Source organism: Humulus lupulus, chromosome 6 (genome assembly GCF_963169125.1).
Source record: "Humulus lupulus chromosome 6, drHumLupu1.1, whole genome shotgun sequence".
NCBI lineage: Eukaryota > Viridiplantae > Streptophyta > Magnoliopsida > Rosales > Cannabaceae > Humulus > Humulus lupulus.
The window spans coordinates 200,304,981-200,331,210 of record NC_084798.1 but is presented as its reverse complement, the minus strand read 5'-3'; the positions used below and the strand labels follow the sequence as shown (position 1 = coordinate 200,331,210).

The window sequence follows — 26,230 nt, the reverse complement described above, 5'->3', positions numbered from 1 at the left end:
AAAAAGATGAGCTTTAAAGCTCAAAATGACAATTTTGCAAGGCCCAACACCCACAAAATATGGGTTAAAGGTGGTTGATGGTACAAGAGGGTTTTGACCCCCTCCCAGCTAATGAAAACGTGACACGTAGGTAGGCTGCTGAGCTGTTGGGCAGCTGGGCTCTTTGGACCGAACTGAGCTTGGGCGCTGCCTTTGGGCCGCTGGGAGCTTGGGAGAAGCTTGCTGGATTGGACACGGAATGATGAGGGGCGTGTGATGTTTCTGAGAAGAGAATTGGGCTGGTCACGTTGGCTTGCTGAAAGGAAAGGAGCTGAAGGTGTTGGGCCTTCGAATTGGGCCAGCTGGGTCACGTTGGAGTGAAGCTTCTTCGGATATGTTAGTCATTGGAGTTGTTGCTTGGGTGGATGGCTGAAGGGAATTTAAGGTTGGCCTGGACAGGTGGCGCGCAGGGAGAACGCCACTTGGCAGCTGGAGGTGGAGCAGAATATAGGTGGGCCTGGGCTCTTTTGGGCCTGTTTCTGGGCCAACTCTCTTAAAAAATGCCACAATTTCAAGTCTTTTTTTTCAATTTTGATTCTTTTTTCTTTCTTTCTTTTTCTTTGTTTCTAAGTGCCAAAAATACAAATTAAATCCTACAAAATAAAACAAACTAAATTAAAAATAAATATTTTCATTTATAAATTAAATCATATTAATTTCATGAAAATATTAATTAAAACTTAATTTATTTTGACTATTAAAATCAATAAATATGTATTTTTGGGCACTAATCAGTCGACCTCTGATGGTTGGGGCTTCAACAACAAAAGGACGATCAATTGTAAACAACATAAAACATTGATTTAACTCAAATAATCATAAAAGATAAACATATAACTAAACATAACTGCCTGACGTTAATAAAAAATAACTTACAGTGCTCTTCGATAACATCGGTGAGAGGACAAACTTAGTGAAATCCTTATTCTTCCAGTGCGACTAACTAAGCATCCTTGGGACCATATTTCCCGACCTCACAACAAACTCCATCGCAAGCTGCTGAATGGCCTCATATGCTCAATACTGTAACACCGGGGCATAACCATAAAAAGCTGTACTTCGACTCTTGTTGCACCTTCGCATCCTTCTTCTTATCATAGTTAGCCTTCTGGTGCTACATGTCCTTTTTACAAGAATTTATAAGCCTATTGTAAGAGAACTTTCCCCATGGATACCTGAAGAAGTAGTCTATGTCCTCAACCATCTTCAGTATATCTCGCTATATATTCAATTTTCCCTCTATGGCATTTAGAACCCCTTCAACCAAAAAATAGAGATCCAACTTGTACACATCTTCGACAACAGTGCAAGTTTTGAAAGCATTCTCCAGCTGTAGGAGCTTTACTTTCTCAACATCATTAAAATACTCCTTTATCAAGCGGTCATTGGTTAGACGCTCATCCAACTCTGCTTGTGACGGTGCAGAACTGAAATTCAACCCCATCACCAGTGCAAACTCTCCCACACAGAATCTACAAGACTTCAAGCCCAAAATGAAATGCACCTCTTCTTCTTTTTGACTTGCTATATTCCTCAACATCAACTGATGCACCAAAACTCTTGAGAAATGAAACTCTGAAGCCAAGAAGAACTGCTTGAAAGGGGATTCCCTAGCCTTTTCTATCAGCCCGAGCCCTACAAACCTTTTCTTAATATCATCCGAATTCCTACCACCCCTATATGTGACTCGGCCAGAAAAGTGATCTTCAAACGGAACAATCAACTTCGACATCTACATTGACACATGAAAATAGTTGGTTAAAAAACAGAAAGTTAACCACAATTGGACAAAAATTGTCAAAAAATTCATAGAAAAATTGAAGTAAACACTGCCATCAAGCCATAATCGAGCTACAACAAAACCCTATCGAGCCACCATCAAGCTCTACCGAGTCAATATTGAGCTATATCAGGATCTGTCTTAACAATGGAGCATCGAGCTCATATCGAGCCTTTCGAGCCAAAATATATCAATCCCATTGAGAAACCCTAGACCCCATCGATCCTAACCGATTACTATCGAGCTATCATCGAGCTTATATTGAGCCCTCGAGCTCTAATGCCTCACTCATATTGAGCCACTATCGAGTATTATCGAGCTTATGATTTTTCAAAAACTATCCTATTGCCGAGCAACCATCGAGCACTCATCAAACCTATCGAGCCTATATCGGAAAACCCAGCAAAAAACACCCAGAACTCAGATCGACACCCATCGACACCCACCCCACACATTCTCAGATCTTCCCCAAAATCTAAAGGAAAACATGCATTTAAGTTGAAAAATATATTTTGATTCAAGTTTTTACCTTTCAGAGATCTATGGTTTGGGAAACTCGAGTTGCTATGTCTCTTTCCAGTCGACCGACTCTGTCACCGAGGAGATGCTTCAGTGGTTGTCGGTCGTCAATCTGGGTGGGCGTCGTCGCTTCGCAAGAGAGAGAGAGTTGGGGTGAGGGTTGGGGATTTTCTTTTTCGGGTCGAGAGAGAGCGAGAGAAATGATAGAGAGTGAGAGATTTTGGAGGAAAAGATTTTAGGAGGGAAAAAAATGAGAGATATTTTTGGTACTTGCTAAAAATTTAGCATCAAATTGAAAAGAAGAATAAAACTAGTATTATAATTAATAGAAAACACTTTTATGCATATGCATAGAAAGTGAAATTTTTATTAAAAGCTACCTAATTCCTATATAGGAATCATACTGTAGGGTACATCATGCACACATGTCCACTCCTTACTGTCCAAAAAGTAGATGAATTACTACAAGTCGATTGTTTTTCATTATCCAAATAAATAATTTTAGAAAAAAAATAAAAAATATCCTATTTTTTCTAGTTAATTTTTGAAGGAAAGAAGAGGAAAAGAAAGCCCTTTCTCTCTCTTCTCAATCCGAACTCTGAAAATGGCGTCGACGATTCCTATGACGGGTCAGATATCGAACCTACAAGCGACTGAGCTGAGAAGACATGGCTCCTTTTCAATGTCACTATGTAATATCTCTTTCCCTCTCTATTTTCCGTTCGCCTATTGAAAAAGTGAGAAAGGATGGGGGTTTTTTTTTTAATTTCTTTTCATCTGCATAGGATATGAGTTTTTTCCATGTTCATGTTATTGACGAAGTAATTGATTTATTGGGTTTTCTTTTTTGTTATTTACGGTTCAGAATTTGGTCTTTTTAGGTTTCATTTTTGTATGTATATTGCTTTGTTTGAGTAGGTTTTAGGGTCGTGTAAGCTTATGTAAAACCTTTGCATTGAAGGCAACCATTGTTGGGATTGAAAATTTATATCACTCCCTGAAATGGGATTTTGAAGCTTTATTGAAGCATTTTGTAATGAGGTTTCAATCCATAAGCTTATGTAAAACCTTTGCATTGAAGGCAACCATTGTTGGGATTGAAAATTTATATCACTCCCTGAAATGGGATTTTGAAGCTTTATTGAAGCATTTTGTAATGAGGTTTCAATCCATAAGAAGAAACCATGATTGAAGCAAATTATGTCATGCTTTCTTGTTATAAGATGCTTCACTTTTCTATATCCATTTATTTTGATTACATAGCTGTTTGAAGAGCATTTTAACATACCTAAATACAATTTATTTACTATGCTGGATTAGTATTTTCTGGGAATGTGAAATTTGAGAATACTATTGTGAGTGTGACAAGAAAATTATGGGAGAAATATCACATTGCAAAGGCCTTTTATTTAATAATTTTCAATGGTTTCTTTATTAGAATTTGGAAGTATGCTCTAGCTGTTTGACTACTAGGTTTGTGGAGTACATAAGTGTTGGATGCCAAATTTTTTTTTTTGACCTGTTCATTTCGTTTTTGCTTTTCAGGTAATGTAAATTCAACTGCAAATGTAGTTGGTAAGCAGATCTCTTGGTCTGGATATCGAAGTTTTAAGCAAAACCGTAGATCTCTTTGTGTTTATGGTCTATTCGGAGGAAAGAAGGACAGTAACGAGAAGGGTGAAGAAGCCCCTTCAAAGGTTAGCCTAGTCAATCTATCTATCATTTTAAAGTAGTTTCTTATACTATCAAGAAGGCAGAATTGTGGTTTTGGCATGCTTTGAACTTTTTTCATGAAAAAACTAGCAACCATGTTTGAAATAAAAATATTTATTGATTCCATCTATGTATGATATTGTTGACTTAGTTATTTTCTCAGGGTGGACCCATTACTTATTTTTTTATTTACTTGTAATTTATTTGTTTGATACATTTCCAAATCATGAATCTTGATAAACGTCTGTAATTAGTCAATCCAGAGTCTAACTTTCTACATATAAAAGGATGTGAGTGTGATTTATATTGGCTACTTGAGAACTTAGCACATTTTAAGCATCTGTATGAGGACAAATACATTTCAACTGCATGCTTTTTTTGGGTATTATGCGTTATTTCTAGGATGAGATTGGCAGAATACCTACCTTCATGTTCCTTGTTATAATTTTCGATGTTTAACTAATTGTTGGTTCCTGTGCCTCTCAAAACTGTTAATTGAGACTAACATTAAGTTTATGCTGATCCAATTTAGGCAGGAATTTTTGGAAATATGCAGAATTTGTATGAGACTGTGAAGAAGGCACAAATGGTTGTCCAAGTTGAAGCAGTGCGAGTGCAGAAAGAACTTGCTGCGTATGGCAATAACAAATTCATTGCCATCACTTTTTAGCTTTTTTTACATGCCTAACTATATTGCTAAGTTTTCCCATTTTTCTTCTTACGTTTGCAGAGCAGAGTTTGATGGTTACTGTGAAGGCGAACTAATTAAGGTATCTCTCTCTTACTTTTGCTAGTTTTTTTGTACTGGAAATGTCATCTTCTTACCATCTTATATTGCCATCATGGTATTATTTAATAAATGAGTGATTTATATATATATATATATATACATGGTAAGATCGAAGATAGAGAAGAACTGTGGTATTGAATTTTGGACAATAAGGACTTCAAGAGCCTGGTTTCTCCTCCAGTGCAAACTCACTACATAATCACGATCTTTCTCTCTCTACTCCCTCACACACTTTTATTCCTTCACCAGTGAACAGAATTCCTACAATTTCTCACTTAGAATATTTTCATTATAACTGAGACCAACTATAGGCTAGTCAACACCAGCATAATACTTGTACATCAGCACCTAATCAGGTTAGCTTATCAGAATAATATCCTCTAATGGTTAGAATATTCCTTCCTAAAATCAAGCTAATCATTGGCCACCTCTAATATGTTGCCATGGGTGATTTAGCTATGTTAACTGAATCCTTCTAACTCTTCTAGAGTATGTGAACCAAATACTGTATGTGACCTTTATAGGGGTGGGGGGTTATCATTATGCTGCAGAAGCATGCAATTTCCTTAAGTTATTCACTAGACATTATATGTGCATTTGACCTTCTTTCTTAAGTTTTAAGAAAGTTTTTAACTGATCTGATGCCATTTAGGTAACACTATCTGGGAACCAGCAACCTGTGCGCACAGAGATCACTGAAGCCGCAATGGAGTTAGGACCAGAAGTGAGTGTTCTCATAATCAGATGAAATTGCATGTCATTGTTCCTTGAATTTATTTTCACAATCAATGTTTATCATTATATGGGCATGTTTGTAAAAACAATCACCACCTCACCACTGGCTTGGCATCCTCACCTGTTAATATATTGTGAGATGCTATTTAAGGAAGTATTTTCATTTAACCGTCTTTGTAATGCAGAAACTTTCTCTTTTGGTTACTGAGGCATACAAAGATGCACACCAGAAAAGTGTCTTGGTAAGATTTCTATAGTGTTACAAAGAGAGAATTTTCACTTCATATTTTATTTTCAGGAATGAAAATATTAATTTTTTTTATTCCTTAGGCTATGAAGGAAAGAATGAGCGATCTTGCCCAGAGTTTAGGAATGCCTCAAGGCCTCAATGATGTGTTGAAGTAATTATTCCCCCCCCCCCCTTGTACTTGTCTAAGATAAAACGTCAATTTTGTATACAAACCAGACATAAGTGCTAGCTTTGTAAGGGTGATAAGTTAAGCATTGTTTAATTTACTCTTTGAATGGAAAGAGAGGTTTTGAACTGATATATCTCTTGTCTCAATACTAATAATGAGTGTTGCATATTTGTTTCACTATTTTGAACTAACTTGATCATCAGCAGTAGCACCATACAACTTAGAAAGAACACAGTAGAGTGGAAGTGAGCAAGGAATGTGCCAATGGCTTTTCCTCCTCTCCTGGTAGTTCATTTTGACTGATTAGATTTCCTTTTATTTTTGTGATTTATTTGGTACTGAAATACTGCTTTATCTGCCTATGCACATTACTCTTGATTATTACCATTTCAAGGAAGCTCTACTTTCTGCATTCTATTGTGGTGTGGGCATTTTTGGTGATTGAAAAATGTCTTGCATTGAAGAATTTTTCTAATGTTTGAATTTAAATTTCTGTCTTGCATTCCCAGTTTACTAGAATATACAAGACAGAAGTGAATTACATGAGAATATCATTACTGAACTTGAATGAATGGTTCCTATATCTAGTTGCTTCATCACTAATCCATCATTTTTGTGGTCATCTCTTTCAAACTTATGCACCCTTCTTGTTGAAACTCTTCCACTGTCAAGATTTTGGCAATTCTTTACCTGCCAAAAACGATTTAAAGAGAATGAAAGCTCGTTTTGGCTGAAAGAGTGGAACCTCATGGCCAGCTCCTCTGACTGTTGTAAAAGTTAGCCCCTTGTAAACCTCTGTCCATCCTCCAACCTATGAATACAAATATTTAGTTCCACAACTTTTAGAAATAACCATCCCATAATTGATCTGTGTTATATTTTATGTACCTGTCCTCCTGTATACCATGGATACCACCTAGTTTTCGTGGGGAGATTAAGATGGCTGAGGGAGAACCTTGTGGCAGTGACTGGAACCACTGAATCTGTGTCTCCACTGCAGGGAAACAGAAGCAATAATACTTGAATTTCAATAATTCTTAATAGTTTCAGCAAAAATTTAGAGGATCCCATTTTGCAGATTTGATCATTCTTCATATGAATTATGTAGTAATAATGCATGTGAAATAATAATGTGATTGAACTAGGCTTGTGGTACTTGCTGCCAAGGTCTTTTGTAGAGTTTCTTGTTTTTGTTATAGGGTGTTGGACTTTTGGTTGTTATAATAGTACAATTATTATGGTTGTTATAGGGTGTAGGACTTTTTTTTATCTTTCCACGTACATATAAAGGTTGTAAATTGTGGAAAATTAAAACAACAAATTAAAGTTTAGTCAAACATTCAAAGGGGTTAAAAAAGTCATATCATTTATGAGATTAGAAATTTGAGAGAGATTGAGAGTCAAAGTTGATTTTTGAGCCAAGTTGACTGCATTTAATGTCTCTGTCTCAGCCTTTTCCTTAGCCTTTTCTTGCTTTCTAGTTTTTTCCTGTCATGTTGGACTGAAGATATTCATTGATACCCTAGTCAATGAAGCATTTTTTTTTCTTCTTTTAGTTGACCTAAATTAGAGCTGTCCAGAAAAAAGATCAAAACGATATACGCAACTTTGACTAAAATGAACAATTGTATTTTTTAAGATGACTAACATTTCATGAGGTACCAGTTCTTTGGTGGTATTGGGCACCATTAATACTTAACAGTAATACTCTTCAGATAATGCTATAAAATTAAATAATAATGTTATTGTATTTACTAATAATTAGGCCTTTTCAGCAACTTGATTAGTTAATTCAGCACTTGATTTGATAAATTGAAAAATATTTTAATTACCTGAAAACCCATATCCTTAGGCCAGCTGCAATCAAGTACTTGTACGTGGGCAATACTGAATTTTCAGAATCTTTCCAATTCTTGATCAGAACATCACTGCAAATTCAATTAATTACCAAAATATCATCAGAAAATCTAATAAATAATAAATAAAATTCAATCAATCACAACAACCAAATCAGTCAACTTCCTTGTATTAACTAGAAGATAACTGGCTAAAAGTTGTCACTTGTCACATAAAAAGGATAATTAAAGAATATTGTTCTCCTTAAAGAGTATCACTACTATTACTGACAACATATAGTCTCAAAGGTATATACATCCACATCTTGTCCAAATCACTCAAAAAAATATCACCAAATAACTTGTTTCCAAATTACTTATATATTACCCTCTTAAGAACTTAAAATTATGAAAAATAATACACAATACTTATAATTTTTCCAAAACATTTTAATATATAGAAATATAGATAGACTTCAGTAATTGGTATTGGTAAAAGGGTTATGCTAACTCTAAATTTATACAGCAATCTTTTTTCTTTTAAAGTTATAGTACTCTAAATTACTTATGATGAAAACTAACTTCACCTAGCAATTAACTAATATCATTACTACAGCATAGTCATTAAAAAAACACATTATACAAACAAAACTAAATTAGTGACAATATTGTATGAAATCTCATCCAAAATCTAATGTGTTAGATTATATAACATTTACATGCATGTGGTACCCTTGCAACATTTATATATGATATATATACATAAATTATTATCACCTGCAAGCAGTCCATTTATAGGGAATTCCAGTAGTGTTAGCATGCATGGCTCGTTGGACGTCCTTCCTATTGTAATACTTCTCGGCATAGCCCTCCGTGCATGGATCGTAGCCGGAAAATCTCCGGCGGAGAAGAGTGTTTTTGAGCCTCAAGTGTTTAGTTGTGGTGGCATTATTATTAGAGAGCAAAGAGGTGGCGCAGGTGGGAGTGTATATGCTGTACTGGTCGATGTCACCGAACTCGTGGTTCATGGCGTAGGAAACGACGTCGTTGCAGGCGTTGGAGGCCATATCGGCGGTGAAGTTGCAATGCCGGAGGATGGACTTGTATGTCTTATCCGATATTATTGCGTGACTCCACCAATACGTCACCGTTCCAATGCTGTCGTAGTAGTTGTCTGTTACAGCATTCCCTACCTACATATACATCACATTACATTACATTTCATCATTTCATATATATATATATACATATATGTATATGTATATGTATGTGTTTGGAAAAATGAAAACAAACGTATATCTTCTACTTACGATGAAGCCTTTAATATTGATGATGGACTTAGAATGTGCTTTGTTGTAATTGACTATCAACTTTGCCAACTGTGGAACATAATGCCCTGCATGTGTGTACACAAATTTTTAGTATATATATCAGAGAGTTTATATATATATATAAAAACTTATATAAATATATAAATACCTGCATAACTCTCTCCAGCAATGTAGAAATCTCTATATTTGTATTCTGGAAATCTTGACATCCATTTGAGTAGGAAAACTAGAGCATCCTCAGCTGCATGTGTGTCACAAAATTGGTCATATATATTTATTAAGTTAATAATTGACCAAAAACAAAGTAGTCACTAGTATTCTAATATATAATACCTAATAATATATATAATAATTGTACTGTGTTTGTTAAAAAAGAGGACGAGTTTCATGTACAAATGTTCCATTTTATGTTATTGCATTTTAATTGTCTACATGTATAAAACTATCTGTATGTGTATAAAATTTATTGATATTATCAAATACAATACTGATAGTGATGTCCAATTTTAATTTAAATAAAAAAATAAATATTTTTTTAAACTTGATTATGTCTGTATTTATATTTTAAGTTGTTATATAAAGTATATATACCTGTCCTTTTGTCCCCGGAGTTTTTAAGGTCAGAGCTTGTATTTGTATAGGAGAAGCCAACACCAGCAGGTGATTCAAGAAATAGAAGATTTGCTTCTGCAATTATTTAAGAAATAAATAAAAATATTTTAATAAATAAATATATATATATATATATATATTCAAGTGTAATTAATTGATTACCTCTATTCCAAGAATATTTATTAAGGTAAAGAGATGAAGCAGTTTTGTTGATCCGAAATGGTCCAATCTCCTCTGATGCTCCATATGCTACTGAGGAACAACCTGGTCCTGCATAGTCCCCATCACCAATAATTATAACATTAATGTATAAAATTAAAAAATATATAAAATAATAACAATTATGTTCATATATAATCAAGAGCAATCATAAGTGTACCAAAATGACCAAAATATTATATAGCATCTCCAACCTATAACACCTCATATAATATTGCACCAACATCAAAACTAAAAAATCTTAGCACCATATTTTTTTTCCATTCTAATCACAACACAAAAATTTACACCAAAAAATATATTCTTTATTATTATATTATTTTTTAATAAAATAGAATATTCTTTTATCATTTATTTATTTAATTAATCAATTAAGTAAAAATGTTATTATTAATTACATGAAACTTATTTCATAAATATTAAAACTTGAAAATTATAATAACATATTATATTTTCCTATTTAAATATTACACTACTAAAATAAAATACATTCAATTAATTTTTAAAATGATTAGAAGTATGTCTTAGTTTGTCTTGTGTTTTTTATATATATATATATTGTTGTTTTCTATTTTATGTTTGGTGTGTTTGATTTTAATATTAAAATGTAAGTTTGTAATATTTTAATTATTTTTTGTATCTTTAATCAATTTCAATGTTAATTTTATTTTCTTGTAGTGTAGAGTAAGAATTTTCCTACACAAATTAAAATAAATTATATAAAAAATTAATTATGAAATATTTAAAATTTTATTTAAAAAATTAAATTACATGTGTATTTATAATTTAAAAAACTCAATATAAAATATAGACCAAAATAATACTCATATGTTTTTATATATATATAAGATATAAATATATTTATTTTTTTAAAAATAATATAATATATAAAAAAAATATTTGCCATGTGAACAGTACACTGTCATCCACGACTAAATGGGGGACTAATTGTCGTTTGGTTGGAGAATGATATGCAGTCACATGACATTTATATGGTGTATTACTATTGCATTGCACTTGCTCTAACGTGTTAATTTCATTTCACCAATTAAATTTATTTTAAACTGAATTTACTGTTTTAAAAAATAATATCACATCATCTAATAATTTGATATATAATTTAAGTCAATGATTTGTTACATAATTCAAGTTCACATATCAATTATTCTGACATGATTTTGGTGCATAATTTTAGTTCTCATATTTATTATTGTAACATGATTTCAATGTTCAAGCTATGGTAGATGATGTGATGTTTTGTTATCTCATACTGTTATAATATTGTCCTTTTTCTACAAATAATTATTAATAATTTCATGTTCTTTTCACAAGAAAGGTATGAAGATAATAATGTTATATAAATATATATACAACAACTAAACCCTTAAAATAAAATGTTTATTTCGTTTTCGAAATGTCAACATTATGATATAAATGCACCCAAAAGTGTTCCAACAACACCTTTCTCACTTTATAAAATTATGGATATATACTACTTTCAACTGTTATTATTATTGGTGTGATTATTTTGTTTATATATCTAAATCTTTTTTAGTTATATCCTTTTTTTAGTTAAAATTCCTATAAATATTTTTTTTTATATTTTTAATCATTACTTTAAAAGGCTAGTTATATTTTTAGCCTTTTTATTTATTTTTTATGTTAGGCTTTTGAAATGTAGGAATAACAAATAAAATTTATTGATCAGAGTTAAAATTAATGTTAGAAATAAATATTTATCAATATTAACTAAAGATGAAGAGCATAATTAGAATATGAAGTTAACAAAAATGTTCCTCTAAAATAGCTTTTTAATTATTTTAGCTAAATTTGACTAAGAAGTTGCTCTATCAAGACCACACACACACACATATATATAATTTAGGACTAGTGATGGCTTGAATCATACTTACCTAAATTAATATCTTAAAATTCTTTTTTTAACCATTTCCAAAAACCAAAATTTCTGAATTTTTTTTGGGGGAGAAAATTCAACATCATAATAATTTTAATTTATAGGGCCATGACTATATTCTGAACACGCGTGCTACAAAGCAAAAAAGACTAATAGTAAAAGGAAAGAGACAAAGAGAAGTTTTCTTTACTTTCGATCTATTGTGATCAATTTATATATATTTTTCAGCAAAGTAAAAAAAAAAAAATAGAAAAGTGGGTTCACTTTTTTCTTTTGTTCTTGTTGTTGAGATAATAGTTGAAAAGTTGGCTCACTTCTTATATGGTAGCATTTGTATTCTTATGAACAAGACAAAACCAAAAGAAAAAAAAAATTATTTTGAAGGCAAAATTGGATTTTGGGATTTTCTTTAAACAGGGGAATAAAAGTCTGTTGTGGAAGGAATAAAAGCCTTATAATTGAAATTTTTATGTACTTATAGACCTATCATATATAATATAGATATATTTATACATCTTGCTTTAAATTTTATCTTTTGTCTAATACAGACAGATAAGGGTCACGAGTACCCATGTGGGTTTTATTTATTATTATTTGATAAGATTATATAACTTTTTAAAATTTCATATGAAGTCTGATCTAACTAGCTACCAGCTGAAAATGATATTTCTTGGCGCATTTTAGCTTAGATAGAGGTTTTGTGCTAAAGTGCGCATTTGTGTACAAAGACAAGGAGTTGAGATAGAAAAGCCTTTCAATGGTTCCAGATATTAGCACGTGTGGAAGAGGACCAACTCGTGCGAGGATGCAAATTCAGTACTAAAGCATAGTGTTATAGTGTCATTAATACAGTGATTAATTTTGCTAATCAATATGAGCATTATATCTAGCTAGTATTATATGTATAAATGCATTAAAAACTTGGGTTTTGCTTCTCTTTAATAATTACATATGATTTCATGGGGTATTCGGTTTAGTTTTGGATGACAATGGAAACTAAAAAGAAAACACTTGTACATATATATTTGTACAACATATCTATATATATGTACGTACTGACCTCCATTGAGCCAAAGAACAAGAGGTTTTTGGTGCGGAAACGATGTAGCTTCAGTGAGCCAATAGAAGAGAGCTCGACCATGTTCTTGGTTGACGGTGACATAGCCAGAGAACTGTGAAAATCCCACTTTAGGTTGACCGGGAAGACCAGGCCAGATTCGATCCAATTCTCTTTGTTTCGTAGCTCCAAAACCATTATCACTGGCTTCGGCTGTAGTAGTAAAAGACAGTACTACTGACACTGCTAACACCAACACTAGTAATAAAACGTTCCTAAGTACCAGTACCAGTGCCATATTCTCTCTTACTTTCTTTTTAATTTTCCGGGAAAATTAATATACAGATCGAGGAGAGAAAATGAAAAAAAAAATATATATATATATATATGTTTATAGAGCAGATATGTATTGATGGGTGAGTTATGGGGGGGTCTAGCTATTTAAGTTTAAGTAGGGAAAGTTAATGTGAGATGAGATAAATAAGAAAAATTAATGTACGACGTTGCTGCATTACTACACAACTACTGCAAGTTGTGGCAGCTGTATAGTTGCTAGAGAGACTATATATATACATATATATGTTCATGTGGACCTCCTCACTCTCACAGTCACACCCTCTCTTGTTTCTCTTTCCTGATTTAGAGAGAGAGAGAGAGAGGTACAGCTGGTTCTAGCTACTATAGAGAGAAGATGAGAGAGAGAGATGAAATATATATATATGGTGAACCCAGAATATTAAGTGCTGCTATATATAGCTATAGTTATATATATAATAAATGCATCTCACAATAGACTTGGAATGTGCGCACTTATATTAGGAAGGACTTGAAAGTAGAGTTGATTCCCTCTCTCAATCACACTCTTGATAAACTCTAGAGTGTTGCTATTTCGTAGCTTAGCGCGACTAATACAGCGGGACTAATACAGGCTAACGATACTTTAATAAGAAATTATGATCTAAATTTAAGATGAATAAAATAGAATTCAAATAATTAATTACACTTGTATTTTTAGATGACTCAAATAGTCCATTTCTAACTTATTCTAGATATATACATACAAATTAAACTAAATTTAAAGTTCTAATTGATGATGTTGATATAATTTACTTATATAGTAAATTAATATGACCCCTATATATATAAAGAAATTAAGATGAAATTTATAACAATTAAAAGGCTTTATCTAATTATATATATATACTATTGATTGAGGTGACGCCAAAATAAACTTTATTAAGAAGAATGATATATTGTGTCATCATTAGTAGCTTATAAGCTATATAATGGTCAAAATTTGATACTTGAAAATGATTTATATATTAATATATATATTTATATATGATCGATGTCATCGTCGATTGTAATATATTGGCCTCATTCGACTAAAAAGGATCAAGGTATTTTTTAGAGTCATTTTCCAACAAGAAGGTTGGCGATGGCATCCATGGTCCACCCCCACTCTAAACCCTAGCTATGCCAAAAACAACAAATTAATTAAAAAAAATTAAAACCATTAATAAAAAATAAAAAAATAAAATTATTTATGTAAAAATGACTCATCAATCTCCGAGTCAAGATATAAATAAATATATATATTTATTGGCTGAAATAATGTTAGTTTACTTAATTATTAGTTGACTCCCTAGCTTATTAATATTTGTTTTCTGGGATCAAGTTAAGTGATAAGCAAATTGTAAGTATTTAACTATATATATTTATATAATTCTATATGTGTATATATAGCCGCTATTTGACTCAACCTAACTAAACTTCTACGAGATCATGCGTGACACAATGAAAAAGATGTATAAAAAATCAATACATATATATACAGTATACATATAAGAATATATATATAAGAATTGTATGTATATATAATATGTATAAGTGGTCCTGAAAATGAATGTTGAAGATGGTAGAAGGGAAATAGTAAAACGTGGGGATAGAATTTTTTGTGACAGTCTCTATTAATAATCTTTACATATATATAATATTCTTTGAATGTGGTGTATACACAAGTATATGTATATAGTGACACTGAAATTAATCTGACCCAATAAGAGTGCGCAGAATCAACCAAAAATAATATATAGAGATGACTCCACCCACTGTTTTTTTCTTATAATTAGCTGCTCTGCTAGCTAGCTAGAGGAAAATACAAGTTGTAGTACCACCAATTCTCATGATCCACTTCCACTATTGTATGTGCAAGTCAAAACTCCTTTCATTGTTTTTATTATTATTTTTAATTAGGGTTACTCACAAATTTAACAATTATATATTTCTACACAAGTTTTTATATTGTAAAAAAAATCGTTAAATCAAGTTAATTTGATATAGTTGAAATAATTTGTTCAAATATATAGATATATTATTATCTAGGTGAAAACAATGTGTAATGCACATTTATTTAGTTTTTTAAAAAAATTATTAAATATATTTATTAAGTTTTTATGATTGTCAAATAAATTTTAAATAAAGGATTATTTGCGGCACAAATACCACATGTTTTCAGTTTCATACACTTATATATACCACATCTTTTTTTCGACGGATTAAATACCAAACATTATGATTTTGGCAATTTCGCCACTACCACTCTGTTACCTGGGAAAAAAAAGACACGTGTAGGGCTCTGAATAAATCCCATTTATTTCCTTTGATATCCCATTTCAATTAATTGAATTATTTAAAAAAAACACAATAATCAAACCCTAAAATTCTCCCTTGGACGAAGACGAACCAAACCAGGTAGCATAACTTCTCTCTTCGACACCTTACCAGAGGAAGACGAAGCAGAAGAACCACACCAGTGCTTGAAATCGACGGTGTAGCTTGAAATCGACAATGGGAGATGCTTCCTCTTCATCTCACGTAAGCCCTCGAAGCAATTGGCAAAGAGTAAGCCCTCATAGTAACTTTGGGAGGAAGAAAGATTTTTCAAAATCTCGGGGCCCTAACACTTGTCACTGTAGGGAACCATGGGTTCAGAGGACGTCATGGACATACGCTAATCCTGAAATAAGGTTCATTGTTGGCTGGAAGATGAAGGTAAGATCGCTGTCCCTTTTTTTTTTTTTTTATTTAATCACAGGTTCTTTGTTGCCTTTTCATTTTCTTTTTGTTGAATTTTCAGTCAGCAGGTGAGTGTAATTTTTTTCATTGGGTTGACCCTGAAATTTGTGAAAGATCCAAAAAAGTCATACAAGGACTGTTGAGAAGAATTAGGGAGCAGAAGCACGAAATTAGCAATATCAGAGAACCACTGCAGGCTATGGAAAATGTAGACCAAATTATGGGATTGTTGACCGCGTTTTTGGCCAACGACGTGAGAACGTTAAAAACGATAAAACATTCAAGAGAAAATAAACGACACATACGATTTTATAGTGGTTCAGCCCCAATATGTTGGTAATAGCCTAATCCACTTAGAGTTGTGATTATAGATCTGCACTCAAGATCAGATGAACCTGAGTCAACTGAGTTTCTTCAGTGCAGATTACAAGAATACAAGAATTCTCTCAAATACAAGTACTCTCTCTCTCTAGAAAATTAGAATTCGAATAAAAAGTTCCCAAAAAAGTCCCTTTTATGATGCCATAAGCCTTGTACTTATAGGCTCAGGATCGTACAGATGATATCCCCATAATCGAGATATTTTATTATTCTCATTATATTTAAATTACAACAATATTCAAAATGAACAGTACACTAAATTTGTGGGATAAATGAGAGATTCTTGCGTATGCCAAGACCGATTCTTGTTGAAGCCGTTTTTGGGAATCTTGATGTAGTCCTGCTCTATCTAGTTGATCCATATCACCTTCAGTCTGGTCGGCCACACCTTTACTGGGCAGTCATGCACTTGACTGGGCAGACATGCACTTGGCTGGGCAGAAAGGTCATGACTGGTCGGACAAGGTCATGACTGGTCAGACATGGTCATGACTTGTCGGACATGGTCATGACTGGGTAGACAAGGTCATGCTTGGGCAGGCATGCACTTGGCTGGGTAGACATGCACTTGGCTGAGCAGACAGGTCATTACTAGTCGGACATGGTCATTACTGGTCAGACATGGTCATGTCTGGGCAGACAAGGTCATTCCTGGGCAGAAAAACACATGACTGGTCGGACAAGGTCATGCCTGATTGGTCATGACACTTCTCAAGCCAGTCAAAATTCTTCATTGGTCTACCGGGTCACTCCTAAGCCAAATCACTTTATCACAACTCCGAGAAGCCAATATATTTATTGACTATTAATGTGTCGTTTACAGACCATGTACTGCCACTTGTCACCTCTATTGTCACGTCATCGATCTCCAATTTTTGGGGATAACATTTGCCCCCCAAGTTTATTATACGATTTTCTCGTATGATAAACTTTTCTTCTAGCAAAATGTTCTTGAGGTCATTCAAAAGCTCCCGTCCGGCTGATAACTTTCACGTAAACTCCCACGACTAAACTTGTCTTGTTGTAGTATGTGTTTTGGATGACCAACCAGGCATGACTTTGTCCGACCAGTCATGTGTTTGTCTGCCCAGGAATGACCTTGTCTGCCCAGTCATGACCATGTCCGACCAGTCATGACCATATCCGACCAGTCATGACCTGTCTGCCCAGCCAAGTACGTGTCTGCCCAGGCATGACCTTGTCTGCCCAGGCATGACCATGTCCGACCAGTCATGACCATGTCCGACCAGTCATGACCTTGTCCGACAAGTAATGACCTTTCTGCCCAGCCAAGTGCATGTCTGCCCAGTCAAGTGCATGACTGCCCAGTAAAGGTGTGGCCGACCAGACTGAAGGTGATATGGATCAACTAGATAGAGCAGGACTACATCAAGATTCCCAGAAACGGCTTTGTTATCCCTGTTTTCCCCCGGGACGCGTGGCGTGACACGATGGGTACATGGGCTCCCTCAAAGAGATCCAGGCCCACCCTGAGCCCAATGAACAGGGAAGAAAGTTCTGATAGACCTTGTCCATAATGGTCCGGGCATCAATGAATGAACCCGTACAAGGTGTCCCCGACCGTATGGTACGGGCCATCAAGCAATGATCCCGGACAAGGTGTCCCCGACCGTATGGTCCGGGCCATCAAGGAATGATCCCAGACAAGGTGTCCCCATCCATATCGTACGTGCCATCAAGCAATGATCCCGAACAAGGTGTCCCCGTCTTCCCGGACAAGGTGTCCCCAACCATATGGTCCGGGCCATCAAGGAATGATCCCAGACAAGGTGTCCCCGTCCAGAACGAACCGGGCCATTAGTAAATGAACCTGGACAATATGTCTGGATAGGGAAAGTTTGGTCTTCCCTGAAGCTGACAGGTCCCCGAGAAACACAGAAGTTGGTCTCCTCAACTATGAACAAGAAGTTACGCATGGAGCGTACACTGTTCCTGGGAAACAGTGCTGCCACTGCACTGACAGATCTTGTCCCCCGAATCTTCCTCGTGGATCGTAACACCCAAACTGAAGCAACTGTTTGTCGTGAGTCTTATAATGTGATCATGTTTGGGCTGGTCCAATGGGCCTTGGTTAATATATGTTGTATATTTCAAATCCTTTGTATTATGGCTCCATTAGTGAGCAAACTATGATTACATCTCTATTGGGCCAGGATTAGTCCAGCCCAAGCCCATTGCACAAGACTGCCTATAAATAGTGCCAGTTGTGCACAGTAGGGGGGATCTCAGGTTTTGCTTGTAAGCGATCACTCTGCTCAAATTTGCAGAGAACTCCATTGTCAAAAGCTCTCTAAGCTCTAATACAAATGACTCGTGGACTAAGGCTCATTAACGCCCCAACCACGTAAAAATCCTGTTTGCATTTTCGAAATCCTTTCTTTTTAAGCTCTCTTATCTTTCATAATTATAGTTGCCGAAAAACTCGATAAACAGGCTTCAACAAGAATCGGTCTTGGCATACGCGGGAATCTTTTATCCCACAAATTTAGTGTACTGTTACATTTTGAATATTGTTGTAATTTAAATATAATGAGAATAATAAAATATCCCGATTATGGGGATATCATTTGTACGATCCTGAGCCTATAAGTACAAGGCTTATGGCATCATAAAAGGGACTTTTTTGGGAACTTTTGATTCGAATTCTAATTTTCTAGAGAGAGAGTACTTGTATTTGAGAGAATTCTTGTATTCTTGTAATCTGCACTGAAGAAACTCAGTTGACTTAGGTTCATCTGATCTTGAGTGCAGATCTATAATCACAACTCTAAGTGGATCAGGCTATTACCAACATATTGGGGTTGAACCACTATAAAATTGTCTGTGTCGTTTATTTTCTCTTGAAGGTTTTATCGTTTTTAACGTTCTCACGTCGTTGGCCAAAAACGCGGTCAACAGGGACCAATGGCATGTGGAACTTGCTATTTGAGAGACCAAGCTAATGAAAATGGGGCTAGCCTTGTTTGGATTTGTAAAAATTTCAAATTAATATTGCTGATGTCTATATTTGTTCTTCTTGTGTCTGTTTGGTTAAAGAATTGAACTTGTAATTTGAATCAATGACTGTTTGTATATTGACAATGAAAATGGAATTTGTACGTAGTACTTTGCATCAATGAAATTTTATTTATTTTGAATCCAAAATGTTCTTGCAAATTGTCTTTTTAAATGTTGCAACTGGTATTTTGCATGATTTTGCACCAGTAAATAAGCCATAAACCAGTAAATAACAGCTGCATCATTAATTAAATTAATTTGAGTGCAAGATGGCTTTGACAGATTGTATACCATTTCTCTACAAAACAAAAATTGGCATGCAAACACTAAAAAGTTGCTGCCATAAACCAGTAAAAACCAGTAAATATCCTATCTGAGGAGAAATCAAAGTTTCTACCTATATTCATTGCCATTATCAACAATGAATAGTCATTGCCATTATCATGTCCCTGTTTAGTAATTCAAAAGCCATAAACCAGACATAAACTAGCAAAAAGATCCCGCACTAGTACAAAATTCTTATAGTTTTAAACCAGTAAAATGTTGAAATAGACCAACAATATAGCATTAATTTTGGCCTGCAATACATTCAATATAAGATGTCCAATACAGTTAGCCATAAAACAGTAAAGTTTAGGGAGTTTCTCATTTATCCATCCACCCCAAATATTTAAACAAAAGAAGCTGCTCTACACATGTACAAAATGATATGTTCCATCCCCTCTTCTACGCAGAAACCAACATTACAAAATGAGTTGTTGTAGAGCGGGTCTAAAATTCATCCTTGTTGTTGTTGAGATCCAGAGGCCCGTTCCTTTGCTTTTTGTCTCTTTCCCCTCTCATTCCTCTTCACTGTCTTACGAAGTGGGTTAGCCTTATATGGTCTACCTCTCTTCTTTGTAACTTTGGGCTGCAACATATCACAATCATTAACATATCAATTAGTTTTCAGTAATATCACAACCAATAACATATCATATAAAAAATTGATGACAGTAGATAAGAGTGTACCTCCTTAACAAATTCATTTTGGCAAGTCTTCTTAGAATGCCCAGTTTGCTTACATCTGCTGCAGCGATTAGCTTGACCCTTCCTTGAAAGTGTTGTAGCACCTGGTGGAGGTTAATCATTACTTCTGTTTATCTTTTTCTTTGGTCTTCCAGGTAGGACTTGATTTGGAGGTGGGAGTATGGGGTTTAGGCCAGTTTGAGGCCACTTATTTGGACTAGGCATGTGCTCAATTATCCCAGCATATGTAGCCATGTATGCATCTTTTTTATACCAGTCTTCAACAAAATCATAATGGTTCAATCCTGATGCCCATGTAGAAGCTAAAGCATGGGGATATGGTATGCCAAATAATTGGAAAGCACTACAAGTGCACACTTTCTTCACCAAATCAACCACAAAGGTTTCGGTTCCTTTATATGTTACTGAAAACCGAGCATTTCCAGCCATTGTTGAGTAACACTCCATGGCCACTTTCTTGTGTTTCTCAATAATCGCAAAGATCCTTTTACCAACTAGATTTGCTCATTTCTTAACTTCTTCCCTTTTGGTGTTGAATCTACACATAAGCCAGAATCGAACATTCTCTAACAATGTTACGATTACCTTGTCTTTTGCAGGCATGATAGCTGAGTTAAAGCTTTCACAGAGATTGTTAAGACACTTATCACACTTCAAAACTTCTCTAAAATGTGAATTGCTCTATTCTTTAGGGTCTTTTTTTAGCAACCATTTGTAATCATTCTCATCTATTTCTTTCAGAGTATTCATTCTTCGAGTAAACTCCACATGTGTAGTTGCCCGTGCACAACCCCATAACATTTGTTTTAATATTAAACTAGGATGTTCTTTTTTGAAGTTGGAGTGCAAATGCCTCACACAAAACCAAATTTCACTTCCAATCATAATGTCGGCCAAAGCTTTTTCCAAACCCTTCTGTCGGTCACTCATCATTGTGAAAATAATTGGGTTTTCAATGCCAAGATCCTCAACTATTAAATTCAGAAACCAAGTCCAAGTTTCAATGTTTTCCTTCTCAGCAATTGCATATTCCACTAGAGATTGTGAGTTGTTTGGGTCTATACCTACAACAGCCAATAACATACCCCTGCAATAGCCTTTCAAGAAACATCCATCCAGTCCTAGCAAAGGCCTACAAACCTTATTAAACCCATCCTTACAAGCCTTCAAGCAAGTATAAACTATCTCAAATACTCTTTGGCCATCAACAAGGTTAGTTTTAAGTAAAGTTGTGCTACTTGGGTTTGTCTCCATTAGCTACCTGCAGTAGTCATCAAGGATTAAATGTTGATCATTCACCGAACCCTCCAAAAGATTTCTTGCATAAGCCTTAGTGTTATCTTCTAATTTAGGTGCTACTTGGTCTTCTTAAGATGGTACTTGGGATTGAGGTGGGAAGGGTTCTTCTGTTTCATGAGTTTGAGGTGGTCTTTGGGCTTCAAGTACTTTGAAGTTGGGTTCTTGTGTTTCATGAGTTTGAGGTGGTACTTGGGCTTGGGGTGGGAAGGGTAACTCTGTTTCATGATCTCGAGGTGGTATTTGGGCTTCAGGTACTTTGAAGTTGGGTTCATAGGCATCGGTTTCAGCTGGTTCCTGGGGTTCAAAATAATCATCTTGGGCTAAGACTTCTTCTTCTTCATCATTGTCAAAAAAACCAATTTTGGAGCATCATCTACCTCTTCACTACCATACCATTCCTCACCAACATTCTCTTCATCACTAATCTCATTATCAGTTACAAATCCCTCAGGAAAACCCTCTGCAATTACTACAACATCCACATCCACTTCAACATCATCTGGTAACTCTTCAATTCTACATTTTGGTAGAGTGACAGTTTCATCGTAACTGACAGCAGGAGCCACATAATCCTTCTCAACTAAGAGTAAGAAGATATCAACCATCCTATACTTCCTTATTTTCATATCACGGATCATTACCCTAATATCTTCATCTGAAACTAACATGGAACCTTTGTATACAAAGTTCCCATATGACCTCCACCAAAAACCAACAGGCAACTCATACCCAGTATCCATTGCAATTTTCTCTAAATCATACTTGCTTAAACATTCTCAATCACAGTAATCAAAATAATCAACCCCCTTCATGTTTTTTCTCATCAAAATGAATGAACCACCTCCCACCATGATGCACACTAATTGTGAATAACTCAAACTTCAAATCTGCCAATAAAGAAAAAAAATGCATTGATTATTTCAAGTTAAGTGAATATTTTGTTTCTATAAAAGGGTCCCATTCCTATTCCTCATATAGACAAAGCCAAAGAGCCTCTAAAAAGTATGACAATGATCAGAGAAATGAAAAAACCCTACTAATATCTCTGTTTTAGCCTAAGTCAAAAATCCATTATTTTAGCCTAATAGTGACAAAATCCCACGTCCCAAAACATTACAATAACCCTTTCTTTTCCCTTTTACTCAGTAAAAAATATTACAAATAGATACAATCATAGTCAATGCACATGTCAACCTACACATACTTCCAAAAACTAATACCCCACACCAATTTAATGATACACCTAACTAAAAACAAAACTCACCCACACCAAACACTTTACAAACTAAACCCCATAAAAAGCAACAAAAACCATTTCATCTCTTATATAACAAAGAGAATTTGAAATTAGGGATGACAAAAACTAACTTACCATACTCAGGGGGTTCCTCCCCAGGAAGGCGTCGAATATGCATTGGTGACAAAAAACCTCTTCCCCTTCATGTGGTCTAGTTCGTCTTCCTCAAGGTTCGTCTGCTTCATCTTCGCCTGGTTCGTCTTCCTCTGGTAAGCTGTCGAAGAGAGAAGTTGTCCCCTGTTGTTGACCCAAAGAGAGAGAGAGAGAAGAAGAATTTGAGTGTTTGATTTTTGGGGTTTTTGTTTTTGAAGTAATAAGTTTTAGTTTACAATTATGTTTTAGTTTTTTGGGTTTTGATTTAAGTTTTTATTAGGAAATGTTTTAGTTTTATGTTTTAATTTTGTTTTATAAGTGTTTGACAAAAATTATTGTGCTCTTTATTTAGAGCCCTACACGTGCCTTTTTATTTTCCAGGTAACGGAGTGGTAGTGACGGAATTGTCCAAATCATAACGTTTGATATTTAATCCGTCGAAAAAAAAAAGATGTTGTATATAAAGTGTATAAAACTGAAAATATGTGGTATTTATGCCACAAATAACCCTTAAATAAATAAACATTATTATATAAGAATGACATAAACACATTAAAAGAAAAATTAAACTTGAACATTGTTTATGATTTTTTTTTTTTAAATTATATGTATGATAACATTTTAGATCATAAACTACATTATTTATTGTATAAAACATTCATGATATCATTCAAATCACATACATGTATAATTGGAGAAGAAACTTGATTATTTTTAATAGAAAATAAATGTTATTCTAATTTCTTATATAGTTACATGTTTTCTTTATAAATATAAATAAAAATTATTTTAATAAAAATTAAAAAGATGTATTGTATATTATTATAAGGGGAATTAGCAGTAAAAGTACCTAATGTTTTGAAAAACTTGTGAATTAATACTCAATCTTTTTTTTTTTTGTGAAAAGTACCCAATGTCCACTTCCGTTGGTATCCGTCGGTACCCAGCTCATTAAGTCCGTTAAAAGTTGACATTGGACCCACGTGTCAACTCTATATTGGCCCATTTAAAAATATTTTTTAAAATAGAAAAAAATTATTAAAAAATAACTTAATCAGTAAAAAAAATTAAAATTTATTTTTATAATAAGTTTTTAGAAAAATATTATTAAAAAATGAATTTAAAATAGAAAAAAAATTATTTAAACAATAAAAAAATTAAAATTTATAATTTAATTTTTTTATAATATTTAAAAAAAACTGATTATAAAAAATTAAATTTTAATTTTTTTATTGATTAAATAATTTTGTAATAATTTTTTTCTATTTTAAATTAATTTTTTCATAATTTTTTTTCTAAAAAATGATTATAAAAATAAATTTCATTTTTTTATTGATTACATAATTTTTTTTAACATCTTGTTTCAGTTTTAATTTTACGTTTTTAATAATATTTTTATAAAAATAAATTTTAATTTTTTTTACTAATTTTAGTTTTTTTACTGATTAAATTATTTTTTCTATTTTAAATTTAATTTAAAAAAATTAAATGAGCCAATAAGAAGCTAACACGTGTTTCTAGGTAGACATTGAGTACTTTTCAAAACAAAAAAATTGGGTATTAATTCATCACAAGTTTTTCAAAATATTAAATATTTTTGCCGCTAATTCTCCTTATTATAATAATGATATTTTATAATATTTAAATTTATAATATAATAATTAAATATCTAGTTTTGTATTAAATATTATTATAATCATTATATTTTATAATATGTGAATTAAAATTAATATAATTAATAAATATATAAGCATATTCGTAAAATATTTGTAATATTGTGTTAAAGTTAATAAAAAAAATTGTTTAAACTAAGAATTTCTGTTATTTAAATACTTTTTATATAGAAGAGATAGTATGTATTTCAAATTATATATTGTTTTGAATTACAAACTCTAATTGAAATGATTTTTTTTCCCTTCAAATTCACTGAGGATAATCATTCAAGGACAAAAGAAAGCAATTCCTCCAATGTACCAAACACGTTTATTTTTTAAAGGGTATATAAGATTGATTCAATTATCAATGTCATCCGGTACAATCTTTTGTAACTACAAAGGAAAAAGACCCATCCTACCACACAAAAGCATTAGAGGAAGAAAAAGTAAAAAAAAAAATACAAGTTTATAGACCACCTTATTAGCTTGCGCATATCTATATATATTATATGTTTCACAAAAAAATGAGTGGACTTGAAGATACTTCTTAATATTTGAAATCATACATCGGATACGATTACAGTGCATCTTTGGGTCAGTGACTGCTTGTTCTACTAGTAATGAGTTTGAAAAAAAGTTGTATTTGTACGAAGCCGCACAAAGCTAACCACAAACCTTGGTTCATGGCGTGAAGCAAAAATTAAACAACAAACTTGAAATATTTTCTAATAAAATCTTAATTTATTGAAATATAAGCATCTAGCTCTCAGCCGTAAGTATTGATAAACCTACATAAAGTATCAAATCCAAAGCAACCATAATGGCCACATTTACTAGAATAAAAACATACCAAACAAATAATAATAATAATAAATAAGTAACCTAAAATCTTATAGCTTTAGTACCATATATATTATAAAAAAAAAATTAAGAAAGAAAAATCCAGAAGGATATATAAAGAGTCAAATATGTTAACTATTTGTTAATTTAACGGTAGAAATTTAACTTATATGTTGGATAGTCTAATTATGTCTTACAATTTGACAAAGACATGTATGTATGGATTCTGCCTCTAATGTTGTTGCATAAAAAAAATGAGGGATTAATTAAGTGGTCCTCATACAAGTATTAATTAATGCCACACACATATTTAAGTTGAGATGATCTCATTACTTATTAGACTAATAAATTAATCTCATTATGTAGTTTGTCCTTATTTAAAAAAAAATTCTGCTTTGATCAATGCATAATGTTGAATACTAATATATCATTATTAATTATTTAATATCTATATTGAGTTGGTTTAACAGATTGAGAGCAGGTAAGGGTTTGGTAATTATATATATATATATAAATATATATATAAATCTTTCTACAAATTTCTACAAATATCACGTACATGTATCGTGATCTGTT

General features: G+C 33.2%; 3 protein-coding genes across 3 annotated transcripts; 1 reads left to right on the top strand and 2 right to left on the bottom strand.

The window, feature by feature from the left end:
* Positions 1-2,851: 2,851 nt before the first annotated feature.
* LOC133782964 (nucleoid-associated protein At4g30620, chloroplastic-like) lies at positions 2,852-6,172 on the top strand. Its single transcript, XM_062222456.1, has 7 exons — positions 2,852-3,030; positions 3,884-4,035; positions 4,584-4,684; positions 4,782-4,821; positions 5,494-5,565; positions 5,762-5,818; positions 5,907-6,172. Exons 1-7 carry the CDS (start codon positions 2,943-2,945, stop codon positions 5,979-5,981), a joined length of 585 nt encoding a protein of 194 aa, XP_062078440.1. The 5' UTR covers positions 2,852-2,942; the 3' UTR covers positions 5,982-6,172.
* Positions 6,173-6,404: 232 nt separating this feature from the next.
* Positions 6,405-13,648, bottom strand: LOC133782963 (serine carboxypeptidase 24-like). Its single transcript, XM_062222455.1, has 9 exons — positions 12,968-13,648; positions 9,936-10,043; positions 9,753-9,848; positions 9,310-9,402; positions 9,141-9,226; positions 8,608-9,023; positions 7,828-7,923; positions 6,884-6,989; positions 6,405-6,806 (listed from the first exon to the last, which is right to left on the bottom strand). The coding sequence occupies exons 1-9, from the start codon at positions 13,260-13,262 to the stop codon at positions 6,663-6,665; spliced, it is 1,440 nt and encodes a 479-aa protein (XP_062078439.1). The 5' UTR covers positions 13,263-13,648; the 3' UTR covers positions 6,405-6,662.
* A 6,571-nt stretch (positions 13,649-20,219) lies between these two features.
* On the bottom strand, positions 20,220-20,899 carry LOC133785850 (uncharacterized). Its single transcript, XM_062225068.1, has 2 exons — positions 20,612-20,899; positions 20,220-20,351 (listed from the first exon to the last, which is right to left on the bottom strand). Exons 1-2 carry the CDS (start codon positions 20,897-20,899, stop codon positions 20,220-20,222), a joined length of 420 nt encoding a protein of 139 aa, XP_062081052.1.
* Between the last annotated feature and the right edge of the window lie 5,331 nt (positions 20,900-26,230).